This window comes from Geotrypetes seraphini, chromosome 2, assembly GCF_902459505.1.
Source record: "Geotrypetes seraphini chromosome 2, aGeoSer1.1, whole genome shotgun sequence".
NCBI classification, from domain to species: Eukaryota; Metazoa; Chordata; class Amphibia; order Gymnophiona; family Dermophiidae; genus Geotrypetes; species Geotrypetes seraphini.
Window position 1 is genome coordinate 495,384,759 of NC_047085.1, and position 15,989 is coordinate 495,400,747.

Below are 15,989 nucleotides of genomic sequence, written 5' to 3' on the forward strand. Positions count from 1 at the left end.
TACTTTGCAAACTAGGTGTCTTCTTGTCCCGTTTGTGTAAAGGTCACCATAAATGATTTATTAAGACAACATATGACAAAGAACAGTTAGTGAAGCTGCTTTAAGCACCGCAGTCCAGTGAGGACACGCTGTGCCTGTGTGATTTCCCCTCCTTACGTGATGGTCATGCAAATTTCAGAATGAGCTGAAATAGCTTCAACAAATCTGGCCTTTAATTTATTCATATGATATAGGAAAGACATCGTAATTTAACTCTGGACAAAATGTCTCAACTTGCTGACCAATTTCTACATGGCATGAATATGTCAATATTGACCAAGATTAGCGCCCCCCCCCCAGGAACCAGCTAAACCACCTTAGACAACAGCCCTACCTGGCTGTGAAAGTATATAGTTTTTGGAGGGGAGGGGGTAGGAGATACTCACTACCCCTTCCTCAGAACATATTTAGTATCTCCCAAGATGAAGGGAATGTTTTGTTCTCCAGAACAGCTTGATATTTACATTAAAAAAAAAATCAATTGGTCACAAATATTAAACTGAGAACTGAAGAATTGCAAATAGCAAAGGCTGTGCACAGCAGGATAGCTAGATGAAGGATGATAGAGGTCAAAGCTAGCTCATTGTCTACTCTGTGTACAAAAAGGGACGTATTTCTAAAATATCTGGTGGAAGGAAGGAGGATGTTTTAAGAGGAACAATACGAAAATAAAAATTAAGACTGATTATGCAACGCATGGGGGAAATTCTATCATCCAAATTAGCGCTAAGCTGCATTTTAGCACGTTCACTGGTCTGGCTGCTTAAGTTTTGGTCCGCTTTTCATTCTAGAAGACATTGTTCACTGGGGACAAAACTTGAAAGCTCTGCATGCAGAACTTTGCTAGCCCCTCTCTCCACTATTTCCAGCTACTAATCTAAAGGTTACAAAAGCTGCCTTGCTCCCCCCAAGCACCAATACCCCCCAAGCCAAAGTTGGATGGAACCAGCAGAAAGGAATGGAATTGGGGGGGGGGGGCAAAGATTGTAAACCTTTGGTGACGGGACTAAAGCACGCCAGACAATCGCACGCAGACAAATGAGCAGAGATAGATGTGTGCAAAACTGCTCCGAGGGTTTTTTTTAGAAGTGTTGGCGCTGCTGCTGGGGGGGTGAGGGGGAACCCTCCCCCCAACTTACCCAGGAAACTAATTTTTCCCTAAAACAGGGAAAAATTACATGTTCCTCTGTAATGGGGGGGTCCCTCCTGAACCCCCCCAATGGCAGCGCCAACATTTCTAAGTAAACTAGGGGGTTCCCCCAAATCCCCCCTCAGAGCACTTTAAATTTAACTTTTAGTCCAGCGTGCCGACGTCCTGCGCGCCTTTGTCTCAGCTCATTTGTCCACGTGCAATTGTCCCGCACGCTTGCATCTAGGAATCAAACCGTTACCTTATCTCATAATCAAGCATAGCATCCACCCATTTGGTGGCTATAAAGACAATTACAAGTCACACACACTTTTTCCCTCATCAGGTTAAATGCCTTTCCTTAATTTCACATATCATAGGATAGCTAACACCCAATAAAATTGGTCCTTATTTATTTTATCTGACCAGACTAATTTCAGAACTTCCTGACTTTGTCCGTCTTCTGCTGCCAAGTCGATATTGAGGGAACAGAACTAAACCGTCAAGGATCTCATTTTACATACCCCACTTCCCTTTTTTCCAAATCCTGCAATGATCATAATCAGGCAATGGTTTATTCAGGAGCATGTGTTTTAGGAAGCCTCCAACAGTGAGGAAGACAAAAGCATTTTAACAAATGTCTATCCTGGGTTATGAATGTTCTTGTATTGATACGTTGACTGCCATAAATAATAGCCGATATGAAGGAATTGTATTTATTATTTGTATAACATGTGTTGTATGTTTTGTTTTTTTATATGACTGCTTTATTTTCTAAAAACCGCTTAGTTATAGGCGGTTAAAAAATCTTTTAAATAAATAACTACAATTGGCTGCTGGGATGGCTTTAGTATGAATAAACAGAGACCAACAGCTCTGTTTGTCTTTTCCTACCATTGCATATTTTTAGGGAATATATCTTTAAATAGGTTAGTTTTGTACATATAGTGGCAGTAAGCTCTCAGTGTTGCATCATTTCCAACCCCAGAAGACAAAGCCAGGGCAAGGCCTATGAACTAAACCATAACCTGTCCTAAATAGTCTTGGGGGCTTAGCAAGTTTGTGCTCTGTGTTTTATGATCAAGACTGGCTAGTGTAGGAATTTTAAGGGCTATATGTGATACCAAATGGGAGAATAAGAATTAAAATAAATAAAAAACACCGACAACTTTTGTCTAAGATATAAAAAGCAGAGTTGTAGTGTTTTCATATTTTGGAGAGGAATATCAGTTCCTATTCTTTCCAACTCAATAGAAGAGAACACCTTGGGTGTAAAACAACTCCTTAAGAACTGAACAGACTCAAATTTGACAAAGGGCAAACAGTGAAGAGTTTGAAAATGGGCAAGAACACTATTTTATTTTTTTTTGGGGGGGAGAGAGGGGAGGGGGGTTGTTCTAGACCCTCACAGGTGTCAAAGTCGGTCCTCGAGGGCCGCAATCCAGTTGGTTTTCAGGATTTCCCCCATGAATATGCATGAGATCTATTAGTATAAAAGGAAGGCAACGCATGCAAATAGATCTCATGCATATTTATGGATTGCTGCCCTCGAGGAGGGACTTTTGACACCCCTAATACAAACCATCAAAAAGCTGCAGGGTTTCTCAATCCAGTTCTCAGGGCACACAAAGCCCCCATCAGGTTTTCAAGATATCCACAACAAATATTTATGAGATAGATTTGCAAGCCAATTTATCTCATTCATGTTCTTTGTGGATATCCTGAAAACCTGATGGGACTTGGTCAGTGGCATGAGTAAAGGGGGTGGGAGGTGGACTGCCCCAAGCACCGTCTTTGCAGAGGAATGTCAGCACCTTTCCTCCTCTCCGCCCCTCCGCCACATACCTCTTTAAATGTTCTACTTGCTGCTTATGTCGGCCTTGGCTCCCTTCTGATGCCATTTCCTTGATGTCAGAAAGGAGCAGAGGCCTGTGTGAGCAGCAGGTGGAAGATGCTGTTCACGCCGGCGAACATTTCAAGAGGTGCACTGGGTGGTGGTGGTGAGGGGGGGGTGCTCAAGTGGCGGGAAAAAGTTGGAAGCCATTTGGTGGGACGATGTTGGGCGCCACCTTCCCCAGGAGTCAGCCTCCCTTGCTACGCCACTGGACTTGGTGTGCGCTGAGGACTAGGTTGAGGAGGTCTGGATTAGTGAATTGCTCCTTTTAAAAAACAAACAACTTTCCCCCCCCTAAACACACTTAACTCCACCCCCAAATAGCTACCCTTCTCCAGCCAACTCCTCCTCTTTCCCCTCTGGTGAATGCAGAACCAATAGCTACACAAACTTGCAGAGGAGATGAAAAGAATTCTATGAGCAATGCTCCACATACTTTCCCTTTGTCAGACTCTATTTTGGGGTACAAGGGCAGTAGAGCAGACATGAGGTATGTAGCATCTACACTGTAGGCAAATCACTCATTAGGGACATCATTTTATAGCACTTGAGGATTGCAATCCTTATCCACAGGCTATGCAGAGGTTGTACCAGTATAGACAGGCAACAGGCTACTCGGGGGCAGAACACACACTCACCCCACAACAGAGGGATCCTTGCTCCAGCCGATGAGTTATAAAATTATTTATGCAATTTAAAATCATATACCGCACTAACATGTCTAGGGCCCAGGGTAAAGTCATGGGCCTTTGGGATGACGCAACTAGCTCAAATTGTCAGAGGGCTACAGGCACACTAGTACACATGTTTCTGGAATGTCCCCATGCGGCGATTTGGCTCAAGGTTCTACCTTTCCTGGATGACCTGACTGGCCGGCCAGTACGCCAGATTATGGTCTATTGCTCTTGGGGGACCAGAAGGAGGTATCACAGGAGGGGTTTACCCTGCCACACCGGAAGTTTTTATACACTCCACTCCTGGTGGTAAAAAAGCTCTTGCTCCAGCATTGGGTGGAAGCGGCATCGGCCTCCTTCCTCCAGTGGCTTCAAAAAAATGCAGGAGATAGCTACCTTTGAAAACCTCCAGTGCAATGAAGGACAAGGTGAGGGCAACAAACCCCTACCAGCACACCATCATCGGATACCTCACATGTGCATAATATGGTGAAGATGAAAATAAGTAATAAATAATTACACGAGTGAAATCACTCAGAAAAGCTCTCAGCCAACTCCCCAAATGAACTCAGACTTAGCTTGAAGGATGAAAGCAGTTTCCTTGAGTGTAACAAAAGTAGCACGGTGTAGCAAGAGTCCAGGGAACCACCAAATTCAAAGATCCCCTCTGACTGGGTTAAACCAAGCCCGGTTTGGACAACTCAGCATCCCTTCTTCAGGAACCTGTTGAAGCTAAATAGCAAAAACCAATCAATGGCCTCACAAGTAGATCCGACAAGCCGGCTGGGAGGAGGGCGGAACTAACAGAGAGCAGCGCACAGTGCGCTTTAAAGCCAAGCAGGAAATCCATCATGAATAATAAAAACCAATCAGATGAGAGCAGAGAACTAAATGATAGTATTCCACTCTATACTGTCATTAAGTCCATGAGGATGTACTGCAACGCAAATGAAAAATCCAAAGTTGTTCCCTTAGTTGATTATGATGCATCTTGTCCCCTCTGAAATTCTCCGGTAATTGTTCAAGAATAAACCAAGTTAGATCATAAAATTCATGGCCCTTGTCCAAGCAGTGGGGAACCAGGGGAGCAGACAGAGAACTGGTATTAAGTCTGCTTTAATGTTCAGACAACCGAATCTTAATTTTTCTACTGGTCTGGCCCACATATATAAGATTGCAAGGACAAGTGATGATGTAAATAACCCACTGAGAGTCACAGGTGGTGTGATGTCTCAAATTGAAAACCCACTGGGTTTGAGGATGTTGCCAACTAGAAATAGAAAGAGTATTGCGGCATATATTGCAGTGGCCGCATGCTGTATGACTCCCTAGGTCTGAAATGGAACGGGGAGTCATAGGAGACAATAGATTGCTCAGGTTCTTAGGATGAGAAAAGTCTATACAGGGTGATTCCTTGAAGACAGTATGAGAGTCCAAAACATGCCAATGTCTTTTGATGATGTTAGCAACTTGGTGTACTTGATTGGAAAAGGAGAGAACACATACTTGGCGATCAGAGCTTTGGTTTGGCATACCGGTACGGAGCAACTGAGGGTTGGAGCAGCGAGCCCCGAGATAGGCTCGTCTGATCGTCCAATCAGGGTAGCCCCGGGCTTTAAAGCGCTGTGCCATAATTTTGGCTTGGGCTTTGAACTCAGCAACTGTAGAGCATATTCGCCGAATCCTGAGAAATTGATTAATGGGTAATGACTGCTTGAGACGAGTGGGATGACAACTAGAGTAATGCAGATAAGTGTTGCGATCGGTGGGTTTTCTGAAAACAGTGGTTGTCAATTTACAGGAGGATTTAGTTACCACGGTGTCAAGGTAAGTGACTGTAAGAGTGTCGACAACAGCGGAGAACTTGAAATGAGTGTCTAGAGAGTTGAGCCAATGTAAAAACTCATAAAATCTGCTTGAGGTGTCAGAGCAAATAAGAAACACATCATCTATATACCAGAGCCATGTTGTTATACTGCTCATCCAGGTTGACGGGTAAAGGAACTTCTCAAAGTTGGTGACACTGGGGGCCATGGCTGTTTCCATTGCAACGCTATGGGTTTGTAAGTAAAACTCCCCCTGAACTTCAAAAAAATTATTTTGTAGAACCAACGTAGATAGCGTCATCAAAAAGGACTTAGATATACGAGTGTCACTTGGTAAAGTAGACAAAGTAGAGTCAACAATTCTCAAAGCTTCTAATTGAGGGATGTTACTATATAAAGCTTCAAGGTTCATGGTGATCAAGGTCCATGGTGATCAACAAGTCCGATTGGGCAACCACTAGCGGTTGTATGAGATTGAGAAAATGAGTGGTATCCAGGACAAACGACTTAGCCTTGGCCACTTGAGGTTTCAAGAAATGATCCACCATTTTAGACAGGGGTTCCAATAAGGTGCCCTTAAGGGAGACAATAGGTCTCCCGGAGGGTTCAAAAGCGTTTTATGGATTTTAGGGACAGTATAAAAGGAGGGAGTATGGCTGGGAGTTTGAGTAAGAAACTTAGCCTCTCCTTTAGTGATAATATTGTCGGCACAGGCAGATTGAACCACCTGCATGATAGTCGCTTGCAGTTGAGGAGAAGGATCAGTATTTAATTTAGTATACCATGCAGTGTTAGAAATATGAGATTGAATTTGAGCGAGATACTGTGTTTTAGACTGAACCACAACTGCCCCACCCTTGTCAGAGGGCCTGATGACCAAGTTAGAGTCGGATCGCAGAGCATTTAAGGCCATATACTGGGTTTGAGTGAGATTAGAATAGCTCTTGTGGTTGCAAGATCTATCCAGTTCAATGTCCCTCAAGATCAAATCACGGAACACCCTGACATTGGGATCAAGTGGCCTGGGAGGAACCCAGTGAGATTCATTGCGCTGGAGGTTTTCTTCCCCTCGCTGACCTCTCACACTGAGGATACCCCGTTTCACCCAAAAAATTTTGAAAAACCTTTATTTATTAATACTATAAGCGTTTGTTGTTTTCACGAGTGTTTATCTCCAGAGTACCTCTCTTAGAACCCATTGACTTTAACTGCCTCTTTGTTTGTGCCTTTTGATGAATATGTGGTACAAAGCCTCTTAAATTTAAGAAAAAACAACAGACAGATAGATCTACAGCTACAAATGTCTGAAGGGAAGAAATTTTGGGATATTGCAACAGCGAGTGGGATAAATGAAGGGCTGCACTGAAAATCACCATCTCATTAGTCTTATACTCTACTCAAGAATGCAGTTCAAGAGCTGAAATCTAAATTTTTGCACCTTTTATACTGCAACACAAAGAAATTTAGTTACCGGTACTTTTTTAAGCAATCAATATTTATTACTACAAGCTAACACCTGGAAGTAGGGGCTCCTTTTACAAAGGTGCGTTAGGGCCTTAACGCGCAGAATAGGGCACGCTAAATTGCCACGCACGCTAGCCGCTACCGCCTCCTTTTAAGCAGGTGGTAATTTTCTGGCTAGCACGCGCTAATCCGGTGCGTGCGCTAAAAACTCTAGCGCACCTTTGTAAAAGGAGCCCTAGGTGTTTTTTTGTGTGTGTGTGTGGGGGTTAAGTTCACTGTTCAAACATTAAGGGGAGCCTCTCCACTCCCCCCCCCCCTTGGATGTGTCTGTGTATCCCCGGCTTAATATGAGGAGGAGGAAACACTGACCGTCTTCCCCCATCACTCAATCCTAAGCAGCTAATAGTAAACAGCAAGGCTGCTAAAGTCCAGAACCAACTCCAAGGATCTTTTGTAGTTTAACCTACTTCAATTCTAGGAGTGACTCTGGACTGCCACCTTACCCTAAATGCTCACACAGATTTATTGGTTAAAAAATGCTTCTCATTACTATGGAAACTCAGAACCATCAGAAAATATTTTGATGCAGCATCTTTCTGCTTACTGGTTCAATCTTCCATTTTAAGCATGCTCAATTATTGCAAATGCAAGCAGTGTCTCACTTCCGGTTCACCACACAATTGTTTCCCACGTACTCACCTTTATAGGACCCCCAGGGACCCCTGAAGAAGACTTTTTGTCGAAACGCAGACCGTGTTGGGTCCTGTATCCCTAGCGGACTAGGTCCTTTAAGGCTCTTATGTGGATGATTTACTTTTATGTGGATGGAATTATTTTATGTGGATGATTTTAGTGTACCTTTGGAACTTTGATACTTTCAAATAAAGTCCATTTGGGAACATCGTCACTCCACAGAGTTTTTTTGGTTTTTTCTGGATTTTCTTCTTTGTGGATATTATGGGGTCAATTCCTTTTGTTTTTTTTCAATTATTGCAACATCATTTACTTGGGATCCTTCAAAAAAACCATTCTAAGACTCAGAGCCATTCAAAATTCAGCAGTTCGACTGATTTTTGGGCTGAAGAAATGGGAACACATAAGCCCCTATTATAAAAAAAACTCCATTGGCTGCCCCTGGGGGGCGCAAATTCTGTTCAAGTTCTCTTGTCTGTGTTATAAATCAATATTTGGTCTGGCCCCCACTTATCTAGTTTCCCAATTTAACCTGGCAAGTCCTCTTAGGCCCACACGAAGAATACATCTATTCACCTATCCGACAATAAAGACTTGCCACTACCAAAGATTCCTGGACAGAACCCTTGCCTTCCGGGCAGGTAAATGGAACGATTGGCTGAGTAACGTTATCACGCTCTCTTCAACCTACTTCAATTTCAGAAAATTGGTCAAAACGAGTTTGTTCAATCGATTTGTAAACTAAGACTTTTCATAGCTCTGCTATTCCAAATGGTAACCTTAAGAACTATATAGCTTTCCACTTCTTTCATTATGTAAGATTGTATTGATGACTCTGAATTGTGATTTCTTCGCTGATTGTCCAGCGCTTCTTGTTGTAAACCGCCTCGAACTTCATGGCTTTGGCGGTATGTAAGAATAAAATTATTATTATTATTATTATTATTATTAAAAGTCTGATGTAACTTCTCTCAATGAAATCAAGTATTTTGCATTAAAGTGGGGGAAAAAAGAGCAGCATTTCACCATCAGGAAGTTTCAAAAGTTTTTGTTTTTTTGAGAGAAATTAGTTTATATATATATATATGGCTGAGGAAACGAAGCATACTGGTGTTCAAAGATCAATCAGAAGAGTATTGTGACTACAAATACCCAGGAATACTTTTTTTTAAAGGGGGAGAATAAGGCAACTCATGAAGATCCATTGCAGATGTGAAATCTTGCATAAAATGAATAAATCACTGCATTTCTAGGAAGCTTAGTTTGGTTTTTGGAAGAACGAGGGTGAAAAGGAAAAAGATGTCATTGAAAATAAACCCACAATGCTCTTTCATACAAAAGGAAGGTGAAAAGCTACCCTGAAGGCAAATAATAGGTTTTCCATTTAGTCTAAAAATCCAAAACTAGGTTCATTGTAGTCTGAAAATTAACCTTGCTCATATGAAGGAAAAGGAGGTTTACCAATCACATGAAATCAATAGCTACCCCAGTATATCTGGCTCAAAATTTAAAATGCCTTTTTGTGAATAGGACAACGTCCTCGATGCCAAGAGTACCCACTCGTCAGCCCTGTGTTTGAATTTATAGGATATGGAGCTACCACAACTCAGATCAGAAGATAAAGCTATGAAACTTGACAAGCTACTACAGTTAGCTACTGCAATTATCTTGGTGTACAAATCTCTTTGCTGTCCAGGAATCCTGCCTTACACAAGAGATTCTCATGCAGTAATACATGTCAATTGTTCTAGTGCATGCACTAAACATTTAGCAACACTTGATAAAACATTCAAAAAGTGGAAGAAAAAAATGCAAGTCTCGGAGGCTAAGGACACCTCCTTCCTCCCCCATCATGCTCCTATTTGAATATAAATTGCAATGCCCCTGTGGGCAAATCGTGCAGAATACACACTTCACCACAGAACTACTTAAAAGTTTATGCAAAGTTACAGAAGCCTTTCAAATCACACCAATATTAAAGCTGAAAAAAGGGGTTAGTTATTTGGCAGGTTAGCAACTATACCATGCAGACAGAACCGTGAGAGCCTCTCAAGCCAAAGGCTGCAAAAGTTAATAGCTCCAGTGTAGTAGCAGGAAGAAACAAGGGTTGGTAGATGTGATCGCTGCTTTCCAAGTCACCTCAAGGGATCTAATGAATAGATCACTAGCTGTCTATTAGGTGAAACCACCATGCTTTTAGGGGTTCAGTAAATCTTTTGCAGCTAGTAGTCCGTAGTATATTTGGGAACCTTATATTACCAACCGGTGGATTTTAACATTGATAGAAATGGTACTGTTAGCCTTTACTATAAAAAGGTCTACAGATATGTTCAAGCCTGCAGCATAGAACATATTTTAGAGAGCTTTATGGTCTAAAAGCAGCAGTACATTTGCCCAGAACTTTAAGTCCTGTATTAGCATTGTGTAACGGGGCAAGCAACAGGATGAAGTCTGCTTGCATCAGCCAAACCGTTCATGCCATTGTCATGGGTGCTAGAAAGCATTAGCAGTTGCACACTCATGCCAATGCACCCACAGATTAGCGAGGGTCTGACACAAGCTGTCCAGGTTACTGTGGGCTCAGGCCAACTGCAACAACAACAAAAAAAAAAAGCCACACACCTTTTTCTTGCCTTTGCCGATTTAAATTGCTGTCCTTTGGCTGCTTAGATTTCTCTCCATCAGGTACGGCAGACTTCATCAGTGATGGAGTAGCTCCTCTGGACTTTGTGGGTCTCATGTAACCTTTTATTTGCTCCGGAGCTCTGGTTTTCTTCTCGCTTGTTTGCTCTTTCATTACACCTTTTTGCTTGAACTCGTCAGTCTCTTCTAGAGTTAATGGCAGCCCCTGCATCAAGTTAAGTTCTGATTCTAGATCTTTATCAAGAGTCGCTTTAATTTCTCTTCCAGTACTCATGAGCGAAGGTGCCCTTAGCTCAGAATTCTCACAGGAAATATATTCAGTTTTAATCTTAAGACTAGTTTCTTCTCGTTTCTCATTCACTGGAGGCATGGCACTGCCACAGAAATCCACTTTATTTTCCAAATTGATTGAACGTTCTAAGTCAACGCCACTGGTTTTCTCAATACTAATTTTAGTTTTATCCTCTGCTAATGCTATTGAAGGAACTTTGGAAGCATCTGCTTTCATTTCTAAGGTGGCTCTATGTTCTACAGAGACTGCTGTATCCTCAGTTCCATCAAGATTGGTTTTATTCTCTACTGTTGCTACAGAGGGAAACCTGGGAGCATCTGCTTTAATTTCTAAGATAGCAAGATGCTCCAAATTATCTTCACCATGACCAAGTTTAGCTTTATCTTTCACTGGTGCTACAGAGGGAACCTTGGGAGCATCTGCCTTCATGCCTAATGTGGCTATATGCTCTACAGTAACTGCTTTATCCTCAATTCCAGCAGGTTTGGCTTTATCCTTCACCTGTGCTACAGAGGGAACCTTGGGAGCATCTGCCTTCATTTCTAAGATGGCTGGATGCTCTGTAGAACCCAATTTAACCGCTTTATCCTCAATACCAGCAGATCTGGCTTTATCTTTCACTGGTGCTAAAGAGGGAACCTTGGGAGCATCTGCCTTCATTTCTAAGGTGGCTGGATGCTCTGTAGAACCCAATTTAACCGCTTTATCCTCAATACCAGCAGATCTGGCTTTTTCTTTCACTGGTGCTAAAGAGGGAACCTTGGGAGCATCTGCCTTCATTTCTAAGGTGGCTGGATGCTCTGTAGAAACCAATATAACCGCTTTATCCTCAATAGCAGCAGATCTGGCTTTATCTTTCACTGGTGCTAAAGAGGGAACCTTGGGAGCATCTGCCTTCATTTCTAAGATGGCTGGATGCTCTGTAGAACCCAATTTAACCGCTTTATCCTCAATACCAGCAGATCTGGCTTTATCTTTCACTGGTGCTAAAGAGGGAACCTTGGGAGCATCTGCCTTCATTTCTAAGGTGGCTGGATGCTCTGTAGAACCCAATTTAACCGCTTTATCCTCAATACCAGCAGATCTGGCTTTTTCTTTCACTGGTGCTAAAGAGGGAACCTTGGGAGCATCTGCCTTCATTTCTAAGGTGGCTGGATGGTCTGTAGAAACCAATATAACCGCTTTATCCTCAATACCAGCAGATCTGGCTTTATCTTTCACTGGTGCTACAGAGGGAACCTTGGGAGCATCTGCCTTCATTTCTAAGGTGGCTGGATGCACTGTAGAACCCAATTTAACCGCTTTATCCTCAATACCAGCAGATCTGGCTTTATCTTTCACTGGTGCTAAAGAGGGAACCTTGGGAGCATCTGCCTTCATTTCTAAGGTGGCTGGATGCTCTGTAGAACCCAATTTAACCGCTTTATCCTCAATACCAGCAGATCTGGCTTTTTCTTTCACTGGTGCTAAAGAGGGAACCTTGGGAGCATCTGCCTTCATTTCTAAGGTGGCTGGATGCTCTGTAGAAACCAATATAACCGCTTTATCCTCAATACCAGCAGATCTGGCTTTATCTTTCACTGGTGCTACAGAGGGAACCTTGGGAGCATCTGCCTTCATTTCTATGGTGGCTGGATGCTCTGTAAAAACTAATTTAACTGCTTTATCCTCAATAAGACCAGGTTTGGTTTTATCCTCCATTGGTGCTACAGAGGGAGCATCTGCCTTCTTTTCTAATGTGGCTAGATCTACAGAAGCCAGTTTAACCGTGTTATTCACAGAGAGATCAGGTTTGGTTTTATCTTCTATTGATGCTACAGGAAAAATCTTAGGAACATGAGCTTTATGAGCTTGAAACTCAACATTATAATTGGTTGAAGGTTCTGAGGTAAATTCAGTCACCTTGATCTCATCAATAGCTTTAGGACTCTCTGAAGGCAGAGTGAATGTTTTAGAGGCATTCCTTATAATTTCTATACTAGTAGAAGATTCCATAGGACTGAGCTTATTTGCCATACTTGTATCAGTAAGATCCACTGCACTAATTTTGCCGTAATCTGTAGATTCTGTAGAAACTCTATATTTATTTAGGGCAATATCCAAACTAGCTAAAGGCTCTCCCCCCTCACTTTGGGCCTTTTTACACTCAAACTCAACTACATTTCTTTTAAATCCTACATCACCTGTGTCGGCACCATCTGTTTCTTTACTTTTATTCCTGTGTGCTCTACTGGGACCTTCTACCTTTTTTCCTAAAAAAGGTAAAGGCTCTAAAGATAAGCCAATTTCTTTGTTTTCACAAGACAAGCTCTCATCTTTAACTTTGCTCTCCAGAGAGCCTACAGATGGAGTCTTAACTGCCTTATTGTTAAAGCTATGTGGACGCTTTAAAGAGCCACGCTGAGTCTTCTTGCTCCCAAAAAAGCCTGCTTCTTTGGCCCTGTTCTCTACTGATGATGCATTTACAATCTGCACATCAATTACATTTGTCTTGGTCTTCAATGGCTTATCTAAGGGGATGTTACTAAAATCCTTGCCAGTATCGGAAACTAACACTTTGTCTTTCTCCTCTGTGGACGAAGAAGCCTGAATCTGTACCTTATCTGCCTCGCTTATTAGTTGTTCCAAATGCAAGTCCATTTCTTTTGTATCTTTAGTTGCGCCTCCTAATTCTCCAAAGCTAGAAACTTGTATTTTAGTGGTATTTGCCTTCTCTACATTAACTGCTTCCACAACAGCAGAAATACCAACATTGCCTTTATCATGGCTAACTGGTTTAATCTTATTGTCCACTAATGCTACAATGGGCTCATCTTTCTCACTTTTCACTATACACTCCATAAAACTGTTGTCAATCTTAGTTTTGGCAGTTTTAGCATCAGCTTCTGGGATTGGCATGATGCAGGTTCCCAAGATACCCTCCTTATCCTGAAGGATCACTTGCTGTTTTGATATATCATGAACATCTGGGCTTAGATCAACAAATCCTAATTCTTTGGCCCTATCTTTTGTGCCCATTACTGCAGGAGCCTGAAGTACGTCCATTGTGGTTTCTAAACACTCAATCTTCTTTCTTTTATCAGTGGTACGAGACTTCTTAAATTTGCTGGCCTTCCCTCCTCCACCTGCAACTTGTATCTTAGGGAGTTCCATTTCAATCAAAATTGGTTGATCTGGTGCAGGAAGTTCAATGTTCTGGTTTAGATCAAATTTAACTGGGCATACATTAATCCCTTCAGTTCTGTTGCTCTCAGATACATTAAAATTAGCCTGTTTTTCTGTAATCTCCATTTGCACTGGATATGTCGACAAGGTAAACTGATGAATATCTTTATCAAAAAAAAATCTCTCTTCAGCTTTGGTCTCTGAAGAAACTTCAGCTCCTTTCATCATGTCCTCTGAAACAGCAGTCTTACACTCAGAGCTTCTCTTGCTTTTTCCTTTAAGAGAGGTTCCTTCAGGTTTGGCTCCTGTGTGTGTTATGGTAAGCACTTCTGATTTTGTCTTATCTCCATTACCTTGCAATAGGTCTTCGGTTTTAAGACTCAGCTTGCTTTCAGACTGAAGCGCCAAGAGATCTTTCCTAACCTCTCCTTTGTCTTCCTTTACACCAGTGTTTGAATCCTCAGTAAGTATAATCAAATCCTTACTTTTTAAGGGATATGCTGTACTTGGGCTGTTTTGAACATCTATTACAGTTATCTGCTTTGGATCATCAACTATTCCCATGTCCCAGCATTTTGAGGAGGATGGTGTGTGTTCTCTCTCAGTTTCAGCAGACAGGCCAAAGGAGATATCAGATTTCTGTACTTCAACTGCTGACCAAGGAGTCACCAGTTCTGTAGAACTGCCAAAGTTTCCAAATTGTTCAACTGCTCTGGGCTGCATGCTTCGCTTTTGTTTTGGTTTCCTCTTCTTCTTCTTCATCACTGTTGGAGCACCTTCTGGATCCCAGGTATCTTTTACCTCTCTCCTCATCTCTGCAAGTTCTGCTGCTTTTTTATGTAGAGCCTTGGTTCTCGAGGCCATTGCAGCAACAGAACCAGATTCCACCTCCAGGGTAGGGTCAAGGCTCTTCGGTTGTAGGGGTCCCACTGGAAGTTCCTCCAAGGCCTGTGGCACAGGAAGTGTTGCAGGTTTTGTCCTGTCAAACCTGCGGTCACTGGGTTTGTAAGCTTGCCTTAAGGACGCTGTAGACACAACAGGAATATATAAGTTTTCTCAAGTTCTAAAGCTACTACAAAAGGATGAATTGAAACATTAATTTATAGTTATGAAGGTAAATACATAACTTTCTCATTAAATAAGTCTGGCAGGATGTGAACAAAATAGAAAAGTGCAGTAGACTGGGAACAATTAGCTTACTGCTTCCACGTTGCCAGCAAAACACAGGAAGCCACCACAGATTCCTGAAAGGGAAAAAACCCTTGCAGGTTTCTAATATAAATACATTCAAATTAACATTTTGACAATGGTCTGAATCATGTCTCAATGGAATCATCAAATGGCAATACATATAAGTTTCTTTTACTTCAAAGTTACCATTGTAGTGAAGCAAGCTACTTACATGCACATGTATACACTTATTGCTACATCATAGCTGAATACCATTGGTACATCAGGTACTTTGTGATAGCTTAACAAAATCTTAATTTGCACCTCCAGCTAGAGACAGCAATTCAGTTCTTTACAGACAGCTCAGGATGAAAATTGACTGGATTAATGTGTACAAGATGTTCCAGGAATACAAATCTCCCCCCACTTCCCCAAATTAAAGGGTACAAGATGATAGACAAAGTTATTTCAAAATTCAAAGATGAGCATCCTAAACTACAATTTTTGACCCATTAACATTATCAGGGTCCAGTTTTGGTTCCACCCTCTCTTTACCCCCAAAGTTAAATGAATAGTTTGGAGTCAATTAAGCACAATATTCAACACACATCATTTTGAAAATATACAGAGGCAATGGATTTATGTTCTTGCTGTCTGCATACCGTAAATCCTTTTCTGACCCTTACATGTTGCCTCCTATATATCCTTGTATGTTGTGAATGGACAAACATAACTTTTATTATTTGTTTCCACTAATAAGCGACCAAATATATCATCCCTATATTGAAGAAATTGCATTGGATTCCAGTGCAATTTTGTAAACATTATAAGATTCTGAAATTGGTTCAGCAAGGCATCTATGGTAAACTTCCCAGATTTCAATGATATTTTACAAATATATAAGCCAGGGCATATACTGGGATCTGAGAAATGCAAGTTGTTGGATGTGGGAATAAGAGAAGATGTACATTATGTAAGTACAGCAAAATCTTTTTCAATA

General features: G+C 41.7%; 1 protein-coding gene across 12 annotated transcripts in view; it reads right to left on the reverse strand.

The window, feature by feature from the left end:
- MAP4 (microtubule associated protein 4) overlaps nt 1-15,989 on the reverse strand; it is a 421,944-nt gene that overhangs the window by 140,190 nt on the left and 265,765 nt on the right. For all 12 annotated transcript variants that reach the window (XM_033931948.1, XM_033931947.1, XM_033931950.1 and 9 more), the window contains one exon: nt 10,342-14,844. In XM_033931948.1, the coding sequence (XP_033787839.1) occupies nt 10,342-14,844 (4,503 nt within the window). The remainder of the gene's footprint in view (nt 1-10,341; nt 14,845-15,989) is intronic.